Source organism: Drosophila ananassae, chromosome 3R (assembly GCF_017639315.1).
Source record: "Drosophila ananassae strain 14024-0371.13 chromosome 3R, ASM1763931v2, whole genome shotgun sequence".
NCBI classification, from domain to species: Eukaryota; Metazoa; Arthropoda; class Insecta; order Diptera; family Drosophilidae; genus Drosophila; species Drosophila ananassae.
This window is the reverse complement of record NC_057930.1, coordinates 26,896,077-26,916,536: the sequence shown is the minus strand read 5'-3', so window position 1 is coordinate 26,916,536 and position 20,460 is coordinate 26,896,077. Positions and strand designations below refer to the sequence as shown.

General features: G+C 50.8%; 2 protein-coding genes across 3 annotated transcripts; one reads left to right on the top strand and one right to left on the bottom strand.

Annotated features, from left to right (window-relative positions):
* Window positions 1–9,370: 9,370 nt before the first annotated feature.
* Window positions 9,371–14,427, top strand: LOC6497854 (tubulin polyglutamylase TTLL4). Of its 2 annotated transcripts, none has more exons than XM_001961538.4 (8): window positions 9,371–9,844; window positions 10,597–11,266; window positions 11,573–12,041; window positions 12,118–12,489; window positions 12,552–12,738; window positions 12,797–12,967; window positions 13,023–14,031; window positions 14,108–14,427. In XM_001961538.4, the coding sequence occupies exons 2-8, from the start codon at window positions 10,625–10,627 to the stop codon at window positions 14,267–14,269; spliced, it is 3,012 nt and encodes a 1,003-aa protein (XP_001961574.1). In that variant the 5' UTR covers window positions 9,371–9,844; window positions 10,597–10,624; the 3' UTR covers window positions 14,270–14,427. The 2 variants fall into 2 exon arrangements, with proteins under 2 accessions (XP_001961574.1, XP_014761851.1); XM_014906365.3 differs by having other exon boundaries at window positions 11,573–12,062.
* A 612-nt stretch (window positions 14,428–15,039) lies between these two features.
* LOC6497685 (DNA-directed RNA polymerase III subunit RPC1) lies at window positions 15,040–19,436 on the bottom strand. The gene is made up of 2 exons (XM_001961539.4): window positions 19,263–19,436; window positions 15,040–19,211 (listed from the first exon to the last, which is right to left on the bottom strand). The coding sequence occupies exons 1-2, from the start codon at window positions 19,304–19,306 to the stop codon at window positions 15,113–15,115; spliced, it is 4,143 nt and encodes a 1,380-aa protein (XP_001961575.2). The 5' UTR covers window positions 19,307–19,436; the 3' UTR covers window positions 15,040–15,112.
* Between the last annotated feature and the right edge of the window lie 1,024 nt (window positions 19,437–20,460).

Below are 20,460 nucleotides of genomic sequence, written 5' to 3'. Positions count from 1 at the left end.
GCACTGCCCGAAAAGCCTGACTAATATTTAACAATTAAACTAGTAGTTTCATTTATGAATACCTTTTTTCTTACCGTGTAATAATAATAATCCGCTTGGAACCGCTGACAATCCCCGAAACGACAAAGCTGTCACAAATGGCAAGCCAATCAAGCTCTAATCCCACATCTAATGGCAACGTAAACAGCAACACCTTCTCGGATAAAGATCGGAGGCCAAGAGTGGTGGCGGAGGTTGCGTGGCAAGATGGGACACAGTTTGTGCAACCATGTTGAAACCTATTCAAATTAACAAATGTGTTTTAATCTCCGACAACAAATTTGAATTGTATTTGGCTTCAGAGCCTCTTTTTGGTGGAATTCCGTTTCTGCGGCTGTCCCGGCCCGGTCTTCCACCTCCGTCAGCTCCGGACGGACACCCGCTGCTAGGGACAGGTACAGTGAAGCCCGCGGCGTACAGGGATCCCTCCTGCGACTGCGACGGTGACTGCTGCTGCCACCGATGCCCAGTTAAATGTTTCAGAAATGCCCTCCGTTGTGGGCATTGTTGGAACAGGTCGATCGATCTATGACAGATGAGATCATGTTGACTTGCCACAAAAGGCGCACAGTCAGTTGGCTGAGATCTCACTGTGGATGGAGAATGGAGGATGGAGGAGGTGGGCGAGGGGCAGGCCCTGAAAATGGCCTGGAACAGCCCAGCTTGCGCTGGCGTTTTCCAGCTCTCGAGTCCTGTTGCTTTCGATGATGTATCGTTTTCGGTACGGACTGCCAGGGAACTCAAACTTGAGCTCGTGATTGCTGCTACACGGAGAGAAATAATAGCCACCCATAATTCCATCTACATGTAAAACTCTGGCCTAAAATAATAGCCACAAGAGCCTTTAAAATCCTCTTTTCTGCCCGTGTATAATTGGGTACTGTGGGCCTGGGCCTGGATCCGTTTGTTGGCATTACCATTACCATTTGGCTTCACGCTACGTGGCCGCCGTCGTCATCTCGTGGCAAATTCATATTCAAAGTGACATTTATGCCATGCTCTACACATTCCGGGCGATACGAGCTGACTGCCTTCAAGCGAAAACCTTTCCGAGGCCCTCTTTGTGAGTGGCTGGTTCTGGCCAAGTGGTGGACTGTCGACTCCCAGCCTGATCCTGATGAGCGCGATTCCCCAGCCCCCCTTCCCAAGGCATTCCCTATAGCCCCTAAGCCTCTTTTTCTCCGCCTGACAATAGGTGTTTATTATTGGCGATTTGCGTTTATTTGTTGACAGTTTAGTTTTTTGGCCTATGAATCGTTCCTTAATCCTACTGTTTCTGCCAGGAAGGTTCTACTGAACCAAGTGCACTGGGAGAAACTGATGGAAAGTGCTCATCTTCATTCATGTTTTATGGCCCATAAGTTTCTCTCACTGCACCTGGAATTTGCATTCGACTGAATTCCCTCCAGGGGATTATCGCAAACACGAATACAGGAAAATAAATAAGGAAAAGGACTAAGGACTGCAGAGACGTACAAAATGAGTGCAAAGTATGGGCATTTTTGTTGCTTCCGCAGTAGCAGGACGTTTTGGCAACAGGACCCTGTCCATATCCAGCTGACATTCGAGTCCCTTTCAGATCTGTTTCAATTCAGAATCAGCAATCCTTGCTGGCTGGCTACCCTTGTCTTCGGGGTGCTGCAACATCATTTGACTCTGCCTCTTGGCTGCAATTGTGGGCCAGTTTGACGCATGTCCTGCATTGTCCTATTTGTTTTTTCTGTTTGGCCAAATCGTGTTGACAGGCTGGATGCTAGAATGCCGGGTCCTGCCATCAATCATCGGCCAGCAGCAGGACGGCAGCCAGATCCGTGTTTTCCCCGGAACTGGAATGACTTTGTATGGGACCCATGGGGAATTTGGCATCCTGCGATGGCAGTTACTCCTCCAAGCGGGGGGCTTGAGGCAGCCTATAGGGGATAGGCCCTAGAGGTGACTGGAACTGGGATAGTCATCTGGTAACCGCATTCGGCGTAATCAATTGTTCGGGCTACTGGCCACTCGCTCATCCGATTCCTCAGGGACTGGCACGAGAGCTGCCAAGGTGCGAAGATCATAACGGTGAGCAGCTGTCGGAGCTGAACACTCGTGTCAGGTCTTTGAGGTGGAGGTGCTCCAAAGAGGGACGCCTCAAAGTCACTTTATATGCATTCCTAAGGATATAATTTCGGGCTAAGAACTGGCGTTTCTTTGTTCGTATCTCATGAGTAATTACTATTTAATAAAGATTAAAGAAATGCCTTCTGCTTATTCTTACAAATTATAAAGGAGGGCCTACTTCGGACAGTACTGAAGATCTGATACCCTTTCTGATCATATTCATAGACCTCTGGACTTCTGGAAGTCATGAGTAAGAAGTAGAGCCTAGAGGCTAGTCCTGCGTGATTAAGACTTAATACTTCATTGGCTGGAAAGTTCAAGATCTGCCTTACAGACTTCTGACCAGAACTGGAATACCCTGAGAGCACTACAAAAAAGAACAACTCATATGTGAGACGCGCCAAGCCGCTTTGATCACAACAACAATGCTTGCCACAACAAAACAACTTCTTTGGCTTTGTTGCTGGCCCAAATGAAAAATGTTTGTGGAGAAAAAAGAAACCCCACGAAAGAAAGAAAGAAAGAAATCCATCTTCATGGCTGCTTTGACGAATCAACCTCACAGATACAGATACATTAGCGCAGCACATACGATTCCAATGAATACTGCTCTCTTCTGGGCTCCACAATGGAGGCTTTTGAGGGGCACTGGAGAACCATTCGTCTTGACGACGCTACTACTTGAATCTGAATCACGATTTGTAAACAAATACTGCCAGCCAAGATCGGCAAAACAGGCATTGTTTGGGCCGCAAGTGCGCGTAATGGTAATGGTATGCAGATACAATGGGGCAGGTGGGAAGCCTTGGGGGTAGTTACAGAGGTGTTCCTCGAAATTGTCAATAAATAAGGTAGTTAGATGGTCTATTAGAGATATTTTTCAGAAATACTAAACAGATTATTCAAATAGCTTATTCCATAGATAGTTATGGGTCATATTATATAGGTATTTTATATCTATATACTTTAACTCATATCTAAAGTTATATTAACAAGAACCCTATTCCTTTAACCACTTAAACTACCATTTCAAAAAATAACACATTCCACTAGGACTGCCCACTGTTCTGGAGTCAGTTCTCCCAGTGCTGTGGCCCAAACAATTCAATAATACAATAAAAACAATCATAATAATAACACTGAGTCGGGTACAAGGGAATTACAACAACACCGGCCCGGCCCATGCCCCGTGCCCCATTCCCCATGCCCCAATCCCCCGTCGAACTCCCCCTCTGACCCACCGCATCCCACCACATAAACACACATCATAACGCGCCGCCAACCCGGAGGAGGACTGACGACTGACGAACGACCTTATTCCACTCACAATCAGTCAAAATTGAAAATTTATTGAATAACCGGGGAGAAAAGTTTAAATATCACGAGAGCCGTACCGAGAGCTGTGTTTGTGGCTGTGTAAAGATCAACAAAGGATTCTTACCAAAATAGCTCGTGTCAAAAGACTTTGATCCATTAATCAATATGCCGCTGCCAGAGTCGGAGCCACCGAAGGTTTTATTTTGTGTTTTTCTCATTTTTTTCGCCTTCCCGAATGCCAGGAACGTCATCTTGAACAGTTTTTTGTAAGCTACACTGGGAGAAACCTCTATAGCCTACATCAATTTAAAGGAGCTTCCATTATTGCAAATATTAATTGTTTTCCAACAGTGTATTCTCGGATGATGATGATGAAACGACCCTCGGCTCCCAGGTCCCATAATATCCAAGATCTCCATCTCTCAGAGATCCCAGTACCGTACAAAAGATCGGGTTTTGTGCCCAGTCAAGACCATGATGAGGCTGTTATTTGGGCCCCGAAGATGATGTGGCACAGTGAAAAGGAGGCCCACTAGGCACCCATCCATCCACCCGTCCAGCCCGCCTTTATTGTCTTCCGTAATGCGCCGACGAGCATGTGACATGTGTAAGTGATAGCGTTAATGCCGCTTTTAAGTAGTAATTATGTCTTCAATTGGGCATTGAACACTGGGCGCACAGAGCTTTGTTTCGGTCCCCGAGACCGGGAAAGAGTTGGGTCTTTAATGATCGCCTGGATCGGACTGGGACTGGCACTGGGAGGAGGGGTTAGCGCGTGTTTCCCAGGTGGGGGGTAACACCGGATAATGGAAAGCGTTGCGTCTCGTAATGGGGTTCCCTTTAGTTGGGTTTTGGAAAACTAACAAAGATTTTATGTTAAAATTGTTCAAGAAACACACACATTCAGCTAACTAGTTCTGATGCTTCAGGAGGCCCTTAGAACCTGGTATTGCAGAGGATGCCCGATTCCGCGTAGAGACATCCTATACCGGCGCTTAGTTGCGGTCGACCAGCTCCGACCTGGTCGCTCCGCCATCCGCCTTTGTCACAACAAATTCGGCTTCTACAGTTCTGGGTCGTCTGCTGGTCGTGTGAAGCAGTAATTGCCCCCTAATCTTCCTGGAACACAAGCGCGGAAAGCCTCTCCGCTGGGCCCTTTGTTTTAGCTTCTCCGGGCGGGAGTGAATTAAGGATTCTGCCTGCTCTCATTGTTGTCATAATTATTGTTTAGTGGCGCATCCTAGTGGTCCTGCGGCCGGATGGGGCTGCTCCCCTCCGCTGCCGGCTACCCGATCCAGTCCCAGTGCCAAAGTACAAATGTAGAACATAAATCGCGCGCACAAACGAATGGCCGGGAATTAAAGAGCAGAGATATCGAATTACACACCTGACGACGGACCCGAAGCCCGAAGCCCGAAGTCCGGAGGATGGAGGATGGGGAGGAGGGCCAGACAAAAGCTAAGCCATCGTATTTTATGTGAACTTTCTTCGGGAGTTTCTGACTGCCTCTCTGCCTCCCTGCTTCCCTGCCTTCTGGCTGGAATCACCTGGACCTGGCTGGCTGCAGTGCATCCTCCTTCTCAGGCTCCAGACTCCGCTGCATACTTTATGGGCATTAAAAATTCAAGTGGCAGCAATTTTTCGTTGGCAACTTCAAATGGGAGCCGCAGAAATCGGCCCCATCCTCGCCCTCCTGGCTCCTCCGCCCCTCGCGGTCTCTCGCATCCATAATCCCCCCGATGCCGGCCCCGCCCCCGCCGGCTCTCCCTGCGCTGCCAATTTAATGTGTCGGCGTGTTTATCGGCTAATGAAGTTGACAACACGCGGATTAGCGCATTTAGTTGGCCAACTGTTGGCAACTGCCGAGGCAACTGCTTGGGGACTGGGCGGATTGGGGAAGATTGAGGCAAGAAGAGGAGTCTGGACTGGTTCAGAGCACAGGGAGAAACAAGTATGTAGTTCCCTCTGCTAATGATAACTTTTATGTTCTTTAGATTCAATAGAATTAGTGGATTCTATTTAATACTTTTCCTAAGTGTACAATCCACCGTCCTGCGCTGGGCATTAGCGGGAAAGCATAAGTTAATAACGATAGCGATGAATATTATTTTTATTTTCAAAATTCCGAACCCGAATTTGCAGGCATGGTCCTCTGTTCTTGGATAGCCACTCTCCCAGCCGCTCTCCAGATGCCGCGCAGCGTGGGGAGGAGCCTCGACGATGCTCCTTCGAGGCGGCTCCTCCCAGATCCCCTGTTCGTAATTTGTTGCTCCGGGCCGGGTTGTGACACGGCGAGTTATACGATGTGATAAGACAATAAATATTTTTGCCATTTACAGTTCAATTATGCTTTCCCAGGGGCCGGCCTTATCGGCCCATTAGTTTGTCTATTGGGAGAACCTGTCCGAGTTATGAACTCGTTGCTGGGCGGCTGTTATGGCCAACTATTCTCGATCTGATAAGTGTCGTCGAGTGGAAGTTGAGGCCTCGACCAGTTCTGGGAGTGATCTGTGGTGTGTTGACGGTTAGGCTTCCATTAATTGGCGGTCAGGAGTCGTAAAATCGGAGAAGATAACAGAAGTGGGCAGAGTAGCTGGACAAAATATTTCCGAAATAAATTTTGCCTTAATAGACTCCCATTCTCAGGTCCGCAGAACTTTGTCAATTTGTGGCAAATATTTATGATAATTATAGACATTCGCCGGCCGGGAAATAAAATCATTTCATGCCACCAAATGATAGGCCTGCGAGCGGAACTCCGAGTCCAGCGGAAATCGAATCGAATTTTGTGTACAAACATGCGACAGTGAAAGCCAACATTGTGGAAAACAAATCGAGTTCCGGTCGGCGTTGAATGAATATTGATAGTCTGTAATTAGGGCTGTCCTTAGGACTCCCTGCCAGCCACCCTCCGCCGGCCCACGCAGGCCCCACCCGCCCAAGGATGAGTGTCATGCGTTAAAGAAGCTACCCAGAGGGAGGTATCCTTTATAATTCATGGTTCTCCAACCTGAAATTAAATGGAAATTGCTCGGGAACCGAGCCAACGGCCGTCGGATCGGGGATGGGGGATGGGGATGGGGGACTGGGTGCTTTGGGGGCTGGGCGGGTGTGGAAGGATATGTAATTTGAGCAAAGTTTTCAAAATTGTTAAGTGCCCAATTGTGCGTGTGAATGTGTGTGTAATAGAGCGTCACCCAGGAGCGAAGGACTCGCCGGCAACGGCGCACCTGTCCCCGTTCGCATTGTCCTGCGAGACACAAAGGGTGGCACCATGGGTGGGGTTCAGGTGCTTTAGCTTGTTAAATAATTTGTGCAACGAACCATTAAAATCACAGCAACGCCAGTGGAAGAGTAAATATTTAATATTCTGGCATTTGGTGTTCTGGATTTCATAGAGAGTTCTAGGGAAGATTAAACAAGAGTGTTGGAGGGACTCCCTATAAGCAGCCCCCTCCTCTAAACTTACTCTCTACCCGCCTTCTATCTACCCGCATCGACTGGCAAATTAATTCTGTTCTATAACTCAACACACAATGCTGTCAAAATATTGAATTTTTTCCTTTCTGCTAAATTATCAACGTCAAACGCGAAACGCGGAGAAAACGAGAAGACGTCGAGTCGGAGATGTCGGAGAAGCGGCGGCAATTTCGCATCTTCTCCGCGGAGCTTCTCACTTTTTGCTTTCCGCAGAAGCTAAAGGTTGTCTCTGACGGGCAGACGGACTCAGTCCTCAAGCACACTCACTCACGTCCCATAAAGACAATAAATTTTCAATTTTATTTTTGCCGCCGTCGTGCAGCTCGCGGCATTTTTATTACGAATGGGTGAAAACAAAATAAGCAGTTAAATTAATCGCCGACTTAGCCAGCGATTAACAGAAATATCAAAGACGGCACCCATTTTCGAAGGCTGATGCTGGGATGGGACGGGAGTCCCCACCGAAGGAGCCTCCAAAGAGATTAGGCCCTAAATGGCAGTGAAAACTATCTGACTGGGCTTCGATTAGTATTCCAGGCTATCTTTAAAGCGGTACAAATTGGATGGATTTAATTCCGAATTAGGAATCAAATGGCTAGCCCTTGAAAGGCTTACCATTTAGAGGGAAATTCCAAAATGGCAGGCATAATTTCCAGGTGGGAATGAGCTCTTGTCCTACCAACTGATTGTGAGATTGAACTCCTTTATTCGAGTGCAACTCCCCCAGATCTCCCCTTTGAAAATCCTTTCCATTCCCGATCTCCTCGCCAAGGAATAGATCCCTAACCATATGTGCCATACGCTGTGGTCCTTTGTGGATTGGATAATGCGATGGCTCGGTTTCTTCGATCTCATCTTCCAGCACACCAGCACACCTTTCATTCGGGTGTAAATTGAGCTCTAATCAAGGCGAGCCGATCGCAGATCCTTTCAAGTCATCTCATGTTTACCAAAAGGTGCCGAAAGCAAACATCTAGCGAAAGGATTAGGCACCACAAAGCACACACATGTCTCGGCGAGGGCCCGTCAATAGGCCCAAATTAGGTGGATCCTGATCCTGATCCTGCCGATCCTATTCTCGCATTGTGCATTGTGCAAGCGACAAATTAATTGCATTTACTCCAGAAACTCGAAACTCGATACTTTTCCGTGGCAACGGTAGCGGGTGTGGACGCTCCGCTCCATTCTCCGCTGAAATCCTAAACTTGAGCAGTCCCTGCGCCCTGATTAAATAATTAATAATATTTTATAAACAAGCGGCGCGCTTATCGCACAATAAACGCGCCAAGGATACGCTTCGAACTACTCGGAGTACAGGCAGAAAAAGTGATTTATCCTGGAGATAGAGGTCCTTGGAGTATTTACTTTTAGCTCATGATGACTTTTTTGTTGACTTGGATCTCCTTGGTCTTAATCCCTGTTTTCCATCTAGTTGCGAACTTCGGGTCTATTAGCCAGAAGTATTTGTTTTCTTTCCGTGTAAGCTACTTGTTTAGGGCCTTCGGAAAAGGCCCACACAGGCGCAGATTCGAGCCTATCTTTAATCTGATCGGGCCGTCTGGAGTGCCACTGCACTGCATCTCGGAAGGACCGAACGACCAATGACAAAACACAGGCCCGAACAACAAACACGTTAATGTCCGAGATGTAGATAAGTTCATCATCGACGCAGTGCATCCATCGCAGCCCCCACCCACTGCCAGTCCTGAGCCACACTCTTCAAAAATTGCTAGCTCCTTTCCTCAGGTCTTTGCTTCTGATGTGTGCCTGGAGGCACTGATTTCTCCCTGTGCACCGCCAGAGCTGCTCTTCGCAATCCCAGTGACCACTCCGGAGTAGGGGGGGTGTTGACGTCTTGTAGGAGGCGGTTACGATGATGGCATTGATGGTGCCTCGAGGGCCGTTTAAAGGCCGCCACAACTTATCGACAGATTCGAATCGGATCTGGGCCCGCTTGTGTGTGTTCCCTGGTTGGCTGCCTCCTCCTTCGGCTGCCCGGCCTTGCCGCAGGATCTGCGATAAATCACTTTTTAGTGCTGCGCAGCCATCAAAATCAATAAAGACCGCAGCCGCCTGGAAGGTGTATAAATTGAAACGCTGATGGCTTCATCATTGGCTTCAGCCGCCTGCGGCATTTGATCACAGCATTCGTTCCGCTCATGTAGGTCCTCCCTCCGGTGCCGATTAGGTAGAGGGACCTTCTGCCAGGTGCCTGATTTACGTCACACTGTGTGTTTGATGACCACTAAGGCTCCTCTTCATTGTAAACCTCTTAATTACCCTAATAGTCCTCTATTAATTTGATTGGTCTTCAAGTCATCAGAGGGATTTGGTAGACCTCCTAAAGATTTTATGAATTTGATTGTTTCTCAAGCAACGACTAAATATATTCTGAAATTAAGCGAAACAAGATACCTAAGAGATACTTTTCCAATTCAAATCGTTTAAAAATGGACCTAGGCGTCTGAAGTCCAAATTTAATTTCATACCTTTTTGATAAAGTATTAACATTGTTTTTAGAAAAATTGGTTTGCCTAAGCCCGTAGCCAAACGAATACAATTAACATAACTCCGTTGTGCTAACCGCACAAGGAATTGCAAATAATTGTTTTCAAATTTGCGCGCCAACTGCCCCTCTGAGCCTGAATGGGCAGCACTGGATATCGATATCAAAGTGGTCGATTTCGATAGGAAGACCGATTGTTGGAAAACGAGCTGGCATCCCCGTCGGTTGTTGCTTCGGAATTGCTGTTGTTGTTGTTGCCGTTTGAATGGAAATCAAAACCAAACAAAATCTCGAGTGAAGACAAGCTGTTTTGGATCTAGTCCTCGAGTCGATACCTGTCTAGAAATTCTCGGTTTGTTTTTGTATACAACAAAATTCTTTGTGCGCATGTAAAATATTAAGGTGAGTGTTCCCATCTCCACACCGACACTGCCCCCGCACACGCACACAGGCCCGCAAAAAGCCGGCTGGGTGGGACTGGGACCTGGGACCCTCCTCCCCACTGGAAGTTGGCGCCATTTGACATTTTTGAATTCTCGGTGTAAAGTTTGAATTCTCTAAGAAGCAGCAGGGCAAAAATATTGAAGGCGAAAGTCTTGGCGCGGCTTGTTTATTTTCGGTCTCGACTGCTCCTCTTTTCTTGGCACGCACTTGCTGCTCACTGTTATTGATCGATTGGCAATCGATGAGCGAAGTGTGCCCCGCATTGTGTCTCGCTGGGCATTGTGTCGCATGATCTTGGTGCCGTGCCATCAGGTTTCGAAAATAGCCAGCCATTGACACGCCCCGCACTCGCCTCTGTGAAGTAATAGCATCTATACGGCAGCTGCACCACTCGCAACCACTACCACTACCAGCACCACCCGCCAGACGGCACCTTGAACCCATTCAGAAACCCACTTTTGATCCACTTCCAATTCCACACCGACTCGCTGTCTGAATGGTCAGCGCACTCGGAGCAACTCGGGGCGGAGGCATCCACGAAAATAGTCCCAAGTTCAGTGGGAACTGAACTGAACTGAGCAGTACTTCGTCCACTTCACGAAGCACTCGAATCAAATGCCAAGTATTCCGTTTCTCAAAAGTTGCCTGCTTCCCTTCAAAACCAAACGAGAAAAATTAATGCAAAAAAAAACTCACTCACCTCATTACAGTTATCAAAATTACCTGTGAACTCATATTATGGCTCAGATGACCGAGAAGAGGATGTCGTCGGCCCGATCAGGGACCGCCGCGAAGGAGAACCACGGCGGGTCCGGGGGGCGGCACCACCACCACAGCCACCAGAGCCGCAGCGGCAAGGGCATCGAGATCCTTGACTTCCACGAGTCCTGGCTGGAGGAGGTGGAGCTCTACAAGGACAAGATGGTCATGTGCAAGAAGCTGGCCCACCACAACCACGTACCCACCGCCTCGCACCCGAACCACTTCAACCCGCACCTCTCGCCGCCGAACCGCTACCAAGGCCGGGTGGGGCCCACTACTCCCCAGCACCGCAGTGCCGCTGGCGGAGGATCGGCGGCCGGCGGGGGATCCGTCTCAGCGGTGGCCTCCGCCGCTGCTGCCGCCTCAGCCGCTGCCGCTGCCTCCGCCCGCTCCTCACCACCCAAGTTGAAGAGCCCGCCCTCGTCGCGCAAGCGCCACTCGCCGGAGAAGTCGCTTGCCAACGGCATATCGAAGTCTGTCCAGCCGCCGCAGCGCGTCGTCATCCGGGGCTCGCCCCCTCTGAACTCGCCTCCGAAGGTCACCACAGCGGTGAGCGCCACCGTGGCCCCCGTTGTGGCCAACAGCGTGCTCCAGTCCGAGCCCTACAAGAAGGTTCAGGTGAGTTGTGCTTTCCATGTCTCTGTATGGATTGATTCTCGTTTGTGTGTCCTGGTGTGAGAGGTATATCCTATAAGGATGTCCTTTAATGTTTATCGTTTTTTTGTTTATTTCGTCTACTTGCTTATTTACTAAAAAGATTCATGCTTTTCGAGGTAGAACCCACTCCACTTGAGACCTAAAAGTGTCCACCATGACTTGTAACCACATCCTCGCAGAAACTAACTCCATAACTCTCTGTTCTCCCCCATCCTGCATGCCGCCTCTTCTATGTCCTGCTTGCCGCGCTCTCCACTAACCACACAGATGCTATTGAAGCGCGCGAGGGACGAGGCCTTCTCCAAGCACGGAGTGGGCAACGGCATCGGAAACGGAAACGGATCCGGCAACGGGCACAAGCGCTCCAGCCTGAGCCCGACCATCCAGGCCAAGGGCGCGCCCTCCAGCCTGTCCTGCTCGAGCACCCAGACCCTCAAGCCCTCGCCGGCGAGCAAGATCGTCGTGAACACGTTCCACGGCAGCAGCATGCTCAGTGCCCAGCAGCAGGAGGAGAAGAGCCGGCTGCTCACCCAGAACGGACTGACCAAGTCGGCGGCCACCGCCTTGGAGACGAGTCTCTACGCTTCCCTCTACGCCCACTCCCCGCACAACGGCCAGCACCACTTCACCAGCCACCGGGTTACCGCCGGCGATCACTGCTCCCCCTACGTGGGTGTTTCTTTGAACAAGGGCGGTCACGACCACGACCGCCGGCACGAGGACGATCCGTGTGCAGGTGGGTCTTGTAGACGGACAAGTACAAGTGTAGTTCATAGCCAGAAATCACTCATATGCATTCCCAATCCTTGCAGCCATCGACGACGTCAACAACTACGATGACTCTGACTCCGAGGAGGAGTACGTGGGCACACCATTCTTCTTGGAGGAGGACAACTCGGAGACGCGCCAGAGCCGACACACCCGCCTCCAGCCGGAGAAAAGAGATTCGAAGGAATCGGTGGCCACCACAGACTCGGAAGCGTCGGTCTACTTCCGTCCCGAGGCCATTCTCTCTCCCAGCCTATTCCCGAACGTCCCGCCCTACCTCAACTTCACCTCGCACGCCGACAAGGGTCCTCCGATGCCGGCGGCCCTGCACCGCGTCCTGAAGTGGAAGCTGAGTCCTGTGATGCCCAAGATTGTGAAGCGGGTGGTCCTCAATTCCGGCTTCCGCATAATCAAGAGTGGGTTGTTTCGGGAGCCTGGAGAGTTTCTTTATTAACATACTTTCTTTCATTTTCGACAGACACCACCGACTGGATGGCCGTGTGGGAGAAGCACATGAAGAGTCCCGGCTTCCGGACCATTCGATCCCACCAGAAGTACAACCATATACCCGGATCGTTCCGAATCGGACGCAAGGACACCATGTGGCGCAGCATCTACAGCAACATGAAGAAATTCGGAAAGAAGGAGTTTGGTTTCATGCAAAAGTGCGTGCTGTAGTTACACATAATAGAAACTACATCTCACCAAATCATATATTTTCAGATCCTACATTATGCCAGACGACCTGGAAAACCTGCGTCAGGTTTGGCCCAAGAACGCCTCCAAGCTGACGAAGTGGATTGTGAAGCCGCCGGCGAGTGCCCGAGGAACCGGAATACGGATTGTCAACAAGTGGAGCCAGTTCCCCAAAGACCGTCCTCTAGTCGTGCAGAAGTGAGTAGCAGGCTCCTTGCTAGCCATTCCTAACCCACTGTCTTGCACCATCCAGATATATCGAACGCCCGCTGCTGATCAACGACAACAAGTTCGATATGCGGCTTTATGTGGTGCTGACCTCGATCAACCCGCTCCGCATCTACATGTACAAGGACGGCTTGGCCAGATTCGCGTCCGTGAAGTACAGCTCGGAGCTGAGCAATCTCGACGAGCGCTGCATGCACCTGACCAACTACAGCATCAACAAGTTCTCGCAGAACTACGCCAAGAACGAGGACTTCAATGCCTGCCAGGGACACAAGTGGACACTGCAGTCGCTGTGGTCGTGTCTAGAGAATCGCGGCGTCAACACCAAGCGCCTCTGGGCCACGCTGCGCAACCTGGTCATCAAGGGGATCGTGAGCGGAGAGTCGGGTCTAAATCGCATGTACCGTCAAAATGTCAATTTTCGATACAATTGCTTCGAGCTATTCGGCTTTGATGTGTTGCTGGATGAGAACCTCGTTCCGTGGCTCCTGGAGATAAACATCTCTCCTTCCCTCCACTCGGAGCTTCCACTGGATCTTCATGTCAAGGGGCCCCTCATCCAGTCTGTGCTGAACACGGCGCTCTACCAGGTGCCCCCGAAGCTGAACGAACGCCAGCAGGCGGAGATTCTGGAGGAGCTGAATCTCAACGGACCTCTGTGTCACGACAAGCGCATCTTCACCACCTGCCTGACGGCGGAGGAGGTGCGCAAGCATAACCAATACACCAACCGCAGCATCGAGTTCCGGGAGGAGTATGTGGACACCATTCTCGACAACCTGCTGCCGGATGACGTGCGTTGCCTTATTGTCGCGGAAGACGAGCTGGCGCGTTGCCAGCCGCTGGAGAGAATCTTCCCCACGGCGGGGACCCACATATACCTGCGCTACATCGAGAACGCCCGCTACTACAACCGCCTGCTGGATGCCTGGGAGTCCAAGTACGCCAAGAACCGGGAAGTGGGCATCGCTTTGCTGTCGCGATACTGCCGGGACAAGTATCATCTGCAGGTTTCGGACGCGGCCATGGAGAAGGTGAACCCATCCCCATACCCATTTAGCTTTCGCTATCGCTTCTGTAGCTCGTTCTCAAGTCATATTTCTTACCTAGGAACCCAATGTCGCACTTACCGAGATCGATATGCTACACGTACGCAAGGATGAGGTCCTGGACGGTGCCACCACGCTGGCCCTGCTCAAGCCCGCCGCCGCCGCGGACAGCGGCGAGGTGGTGCCGCCCAGTTCGGACGCCTGCATCGAGATTAAAACCTGAAACCCCCGAGACTGACAGTCACCGCCACCGCCACTGCATACCGAAATCATCTGAAAGTTGCTCTCGTTCTTATCCTTTTCGTTACCGGCCCGCATCCCGTTCACCAAATTCACCTTGGAAATGTCGCCACCAAATAAAGTTACATAAATCCGATCGTCTTTATACTGGTCGATTTTTTTATCCCACAATTGTCCAAAAATAATATTAAAATTAAGATTTTAAAAACTGTTGTAAGGTTTCTGCTTTTTCAGGATTTTCCTGAGGCAAGTGACATTTTGTGTCCATTGGTGAGCGGCTGATCATTCCATTCTAATCTTATATATGTATATAATTAATAAATTTCATGGGTAAATGTGATTTTCGAAATGAAATTGTGTGTTTGGAACATTCCATTGCGAATATTTCAGAAATGTATCAACTGATATGGCAACGCCATACCATTTCGAAATAAGCATATTTCTCCGCAGATCTGGCACCATCGAACAATTTCGAAATCAGGACCCCAATATCTTCCAAACTGTATCAAATTTATTTCGAAACAATACTTATCCCCGATTTTTGAATATTTTTGATTTTTTTTTAAATTATGTGGTGGATCCCCTTCCCCCTGCATGGGAGGCCCAATATGGCCCCCAGCGATGGCTATATCTTTGCCAATTACCAACCGATCCTTGAGCGGAATACCTTAATCGATTTGTGTATCGATTCTCTTAAAATTTGAATGAATTGGGGAAAAACTAAAAAAGAATTTAATAAAAACTAGTTTAAGATGTTCTAGATTATTTTTAGTGGATTTTATTCACTTTTTAAAAGTTGACCTCACACGTGATTAAAGGATGAATTTTAAGCGCATGGAACTAGTCCCAGGAAATTAGAAATGGTTTCCTCGATCGGAGGAACCTGCTTGTTCTCGTGACAATGGAGAAGCTTGAAGATGCCCGTGCCAATGCCCGCCGGCATTCCCAGGATAATGCGCTCCGAGACGCCGTTGATGGCGTCCGTCTGGCCGTAGTAGGCCGCGTCGAAGAGGTGGTCGGCAGTCTTTTCGAAGGAGGCCAGGTTGAAGACGCTCTCGCGCATCTTGGCCAGGCCATGGCGCGTGATGCCGAGCACCTCGCCGCGGGCCGTCATCTGGCTGGCCAGAAGCATAATGTGCCGCCAGTCGACACTCATTCCGTGGCCCTCCATGACCTCCGTGATTTCGCTCATGATGATGGTGCGGGCGGCCTCTATGCCGAGGGTCTGGTAGATCTCGCATATGTTGTTGCTGCGCGTGTGGACTCCGACCACGCCGTACGTGGCGATGACGTCCCGCAGGCCGTAGCCCTCGATGCACAGTTTGTAGGTGGCCGGCTGGCGGGCGTCGTCCACGGCAATGACCGCCCGGTTGATGTTCGGCAGCCCCGCCACCACGACACTCTGCAGACTGAGGGCCAAGCGGGCCAGCTCCGAGTTGATGGTGGCGTTTTTCGTAGCTTCCACGCGCACGACGATCCGGGAGTCGCGGGCTACCTCTACTTGCGCCGGCTTGAGGCGCATCCGGGACTTCAGGATACTGGCCACGATGGTGTCCAAGTTGATGTGCAGGCCCAGAAGCTTGATTCGCGACATGTCGATGCCAATGGCCAGGTAGCAGCAGTGGGGGCCGCACACCACCTCCACGTACGACGAGAGCTCCCCCAGCGTGGTCTTCTCGATGCGCGCCTTCACCTGCCGGGCGAACTCCATGCTCAGGTTGTCCTGCAACTCGGCCGTAATGATCGGGGTGGATATGGTTTTGGTGGCGTTGATGATCTCCACAATGCGCGGCACTCCCTGGGTAATGTTCATGGAGGCGACACCGGCGAAATGGAAGGTCTTCAGGGTCATCTGGGTGCCGGGCTCGCCGATGCTCTGGGCGGCTATGGCTCCCACTGCCGTGCCCGGTTCGGTCACCGCCCGGTTGTAGCGGTCGTTGATGCGCCTCAGGAACTCCAGCAGCTGCTCGGTGGTGAGGCACTCGATTTGGTTACACAGGTTCCCGTACGGGTCGTACTTCTCCTGCAAGAGGCTGATTCTCTTCGACACCGTTTTGAGGTGTTTCCTCACGTCCTCTTTGAAATCCTCGCGAGACTCCGCGAACTCGGGAGTTTTGAAGAGGGATTCGGCCGCTTCAGGGATTTCGGAGCCACGGAGGGGTGGCTGTTGTCCAGGGTGGATTTGGGCACGCAAGTTATCGTACTGATGGACCAAGTCGACGGGCTTGTTCCGGGTCTCCATTGAGACGGGGTCCAGGCCGTCGCCACCGTAGATGGTGTCCACCATTTCGTTGACGGCGTTGCGCACGGTGCCGTCGTAGTGCACGACCAGGTCTTCCAGGCACTTGACCAGTCGTCGCTGCAGGTATCCGGTCTCAGCCGTCTTCACCGCCGTGTCCACCAGGCCCTCGCGACCGGCCATGGTGTGGAAAAAGAACTCCGTGGGCGTCAGGCCCGAGTAGAAGCTGTTCTGGACGAAGCCTCTGGCCGCCGGAATGGCGGAGTGCCTGTCGAAATGGGGCAGCGCCCGGTTCTCGAATCCGTTCGGCACTCGCTTGCCACTAATGGCCTGCTGACCCACGCAGGCAATCATCTGGGAGATGTTAATGTTCGATCCCTTCGACCCGCTGAGGGCCATGATGAGGGCGCTGTTGGTGGGATGGAGCTCGGCGAAGCAGGTCTTGGCCGCCTGTTCGCGAATGCCGGACAACTCCCGCAGCATCACCGACTCAAGGGTCTCCTCCGGGGTGCATCCCGGCTGGCACTGCAAGGTGCCGGCCTTGAGCTTCTCAATGTACTCGTTACACTTGGCGTAGCCGCGCTGCAGCAGGTACTCCTTGTGCTCCAGGAGCCGCTTGCTGGGCGTCACATCGCTGATGCCGAACGAGAAGCCCCGGTTCTGGATGAAGTACGAGGCGATCCTGGCCAGCCGCCACATCGCCTTGGTGGCAAAGGCCTCCCCAAAGTCGCGCAGCATCAGGTAGAAGATGCACTGCTTGGTGCCGGACCCCATGGTGGCCTTGTCCATGACGCCGCACATCAGCTCCGAGTTGCGAATGTGGATCCAGGAGTCGTTGACGCACAGGTCCATGTTCTTGGTGTAGTTGCGTCCCTTGTTGACCATGTTGAGTCGGACCTGGGAGTCGTGGTTGGGTCGCATCAGCAGGCTGAACATCTGCTTGCCCGTCCACAGGCGGCGCGGCTTGAGCAGGGCTGGCGGCGGCATTTCGATGTGCATGGTGGAGTCCTCGTTGGCCAGGAAGCACGCAGCCAGCTGCATAGCTTCTTCTTTGGTGAGGAAGACCTCCTTCTGGGTCAGCAAGTAGCCGCCGGTGATGAAGTCCTGGGTGGCGGCGATCAGAATCTCCCCGTTCTTGGGCGTCACCAGATTCGACTGATTGCCCATGAGGATGAGAGCCTCGGCTCTGGCCTCCTCCGTTTGCGGCAAGTGCAGGTTCATTTCGTCGCCGTCGAAATCCGCGTTGTAGGGCGTGCAGGCGCACTCGTTGAACCGAAAGGTCCTCTGGGGCTGCACCTTGGCGCGGTGGCACATGATGGACATCTTGTGCAGCGAGGGCTGGCGGTTGAACAGGACGATGTCGTCGTCGCGCAGGTGCCGCTCCACAATGTCGCCGCACCTCAGCTCCTGGGCCACCTTCTCGCGATTGCCGTACGCCAGGTACTTCTTGAAGCTGGAGCCCCGCTGCTGGACGTAGTTGGCGCCTGGATGAGTACTGGGTCCGTTGCGGACCAGCTGCCTCATGTGGCGCATGTTGGCTTGGTTGACGCGCTCCGGGTAGGTGAGGATCTTGGCCACGCGCACCGGCACGCCCACCTGGTTGATCATTAGGTTGGGGTCCGGCGAGATGACAGTGCGTCCGCTGAAGTCCACTCGCTTCCCTGAAAGGTTGCAGCGGAAGCGACCCTGCTTTCCCTTCAGCCGCTGCACGATTCCGCGGGTCGTCTTCTTGGGGGCCATGTTGATGGGAATGCCACTGATTTCGCTGTGGAAGTAGAGCGCTACGTGCAGCTGCAAGAAGTCCCAGTCCTCGTGGATGAGCTCGATCTTCCCGCCAGTGGCCATGTGCCGCTGGATGACATCGTTGATGAGTAGGATTTCGCTCTGTTTCATGGTCAGGTCGTCCTCCGTGGTGCCGGCCTTCACCTCGGACAGCACCGAGGGTCGAATGCAGGCCGGCGGCACAAACACCCTGGTCACAATCAGGTTCTTGGGATGTGCTCCCCGCGAACACATTCCGAGCAAGGCAACGTCGCTCTGCGGGATTTGCTCGAACAGGTCCAGCACCATCAGGGGGGTCAGTTCCTCGGCGGTGCTGTAGCTGCTGAGCGTCGCATTGAGGTCTCTGTTGGCCTCCGTGGAGCGGAGCATTTCGTTCATGTTGTTGGTGAAGGCGGAGTCCACCTTGCGCCCCTTGTAGGGATCGTGCAGGATCTTGAGGAGACCGGGTCCCTTCTTGACGCCGCCGTTGGGCGAGCCGCAGTGCGGGCATTTGGTGACCTTCTTCGCCTTGGCCAGCATTTGGACGTGCAGGGCCTTCTTGCCCAGGTAAGAGAAGTTGGGGTTGTGCAGCTTCTTCTCGAAAACAGCTCTGTCCTCGGTCTTGAGCATCACCTGGGCGCAGGTCTTGCAGATCATCTGCAGGATGTTGATGGTGGATCGAAAGTGGCCGATGTGAAACACTGGCAGCGCGAGGTCCAGGTAGCCGAAGTGACCGATGCACTCGTTCAAGCCCTGACCACAGGTCTCGCACATGGCGTCCTTGGTGCCGATACCCATGCGCCGGTCCAGCACCCCGAAAGGCACCGGCTGGCGCTGCGCCTGGTACAGGTTCTTGGATATGATCCGGACGAGTGACTCCTGCTGAATCTCATCCGCTGCGCTGATCCCGAACTGCACATGGGAACTTTTACGGAAACTATTAGATTGGGTTTCTTCAAAATCGTTAAATACTTACATTTTCTTGTTCAGCGCAGAAGCGCGAAACTGCTCCTTGGGCATGGTGGCGTGCTACTTAATTCGTGGTCCTTATAGTCTGATGCAATCCGACAAAACGTTGTTTATTATTTAAAACAATCAAAACTAAATTGAGTTCTTCTTCTTCAACGTTGACAGAAAACTGTCATCAGCTGACTGCGCATAACAGCACAACCAATTCTGTTAAAAAATCCTTGCATAACAGAGAGGGAAATATTTTAAATATTAAATTAACATTTTTTTAACCTTCGAAATTAAAATATGTATACAAAAAAACATAATTCATCAAAACAAAATTTATTGTATAGTTTTTTTAATAGTTTAATAGCTTAGTTAAATTAAAATTAGTTATTAACCTGTTATTAACAATTATTATTTTAGTTTCACGTAAAATTCTCGTTACGATTTTCTGGAGCTTCATTTTGCGTCGTTACGATTTTCTGGAGCTTCATTTTGCGTCGTTACGATTTTCTGGAGCTTCATTTCTGGACGCTTCAATCAGCTGATTGGCTCAGTGCACGAATCACCCGCTATTAAGGCCGGATCAGCCGATTACCGATAGATGTGTTTATCGATTGGCGCCGGAATTTAAATTCCTTTTCAAGACAGTGTCATGGATACGACATGCATATCCGGCTTTAGCTTTGCCCTTATATATACCTCATAGCACACGCAGTATATACCTCATAGCACACGCAATAAAACCATCTCTTTTAATATTATTTTCTCACTGTTTTTTGTGTTTTTATTTTCGTTTTTAATTTCATTTAAACATTTTCTATAGTTACTAAAATTACTTATTTAATGTTTATTATTAATATTAGTTAAATATTATTGAAAATACATTAGTTGTTTTACGAAACAATTTATAAACATCCTTGGTACCTTTTACGTTCCCGCCCCTTCCGCCTACCGCCCTCGGAATCATACCTTCCCCATTATAATGCATTTCGGAAAATTTTAAAACTATCAAATAAGTCTAAATTTAGTTACAGAGTCTCGTCTTACTTATACAAGGTTCCCTTTTCGCAATTATCCATTTATAATTTTTGTTTTTGCCATAGGAGTTACGAACTTAAACGTATATGCTTTTGTTGCTGTCATTCGACCGGCCAGGATGGCCCAGTGCGTGGTCAGGACGATCCTACTTCCTAGGCTCCACTGCCCACTAATACACA

Coding starts and splice junctions, on each gene's coding strand:
- LOC6497685 (XM_001961539.4), bottom strand. CDS start 19,306: ATGCCCAAGGAGCAGTTTCGCGCTTCTGCGCTGAACAAGAAAAT. Junction 19,212..19,262: donor TCTGCGCTGAACAAGAAAAT/GTAAGTATTTAA, acceptor TTTCCGTAAAAG/TTCCCATGTGCAGTTCGGGA.
- LOC6497854 (XM_014906365.3), top strand. CDS start 10,625: ATGGCTCAGATGACCGAGAAGAGGATGTCGTCGGCCCGATCAGGGACC. Junction 12,063..12,117: donor TGGGTCTTGTAGACGGACAA/GTACAAGTGTAG, acceptor CAATCCTTGCAG/CCATCGACGACGTCAACAAC. Junction 14,032..14,107: donor CGGACGCGGCCATGGAGAAG/GTGAACCCATCC, acceptor TTTCTTACCTAG/GAACCCAATGTCGCACTTAC.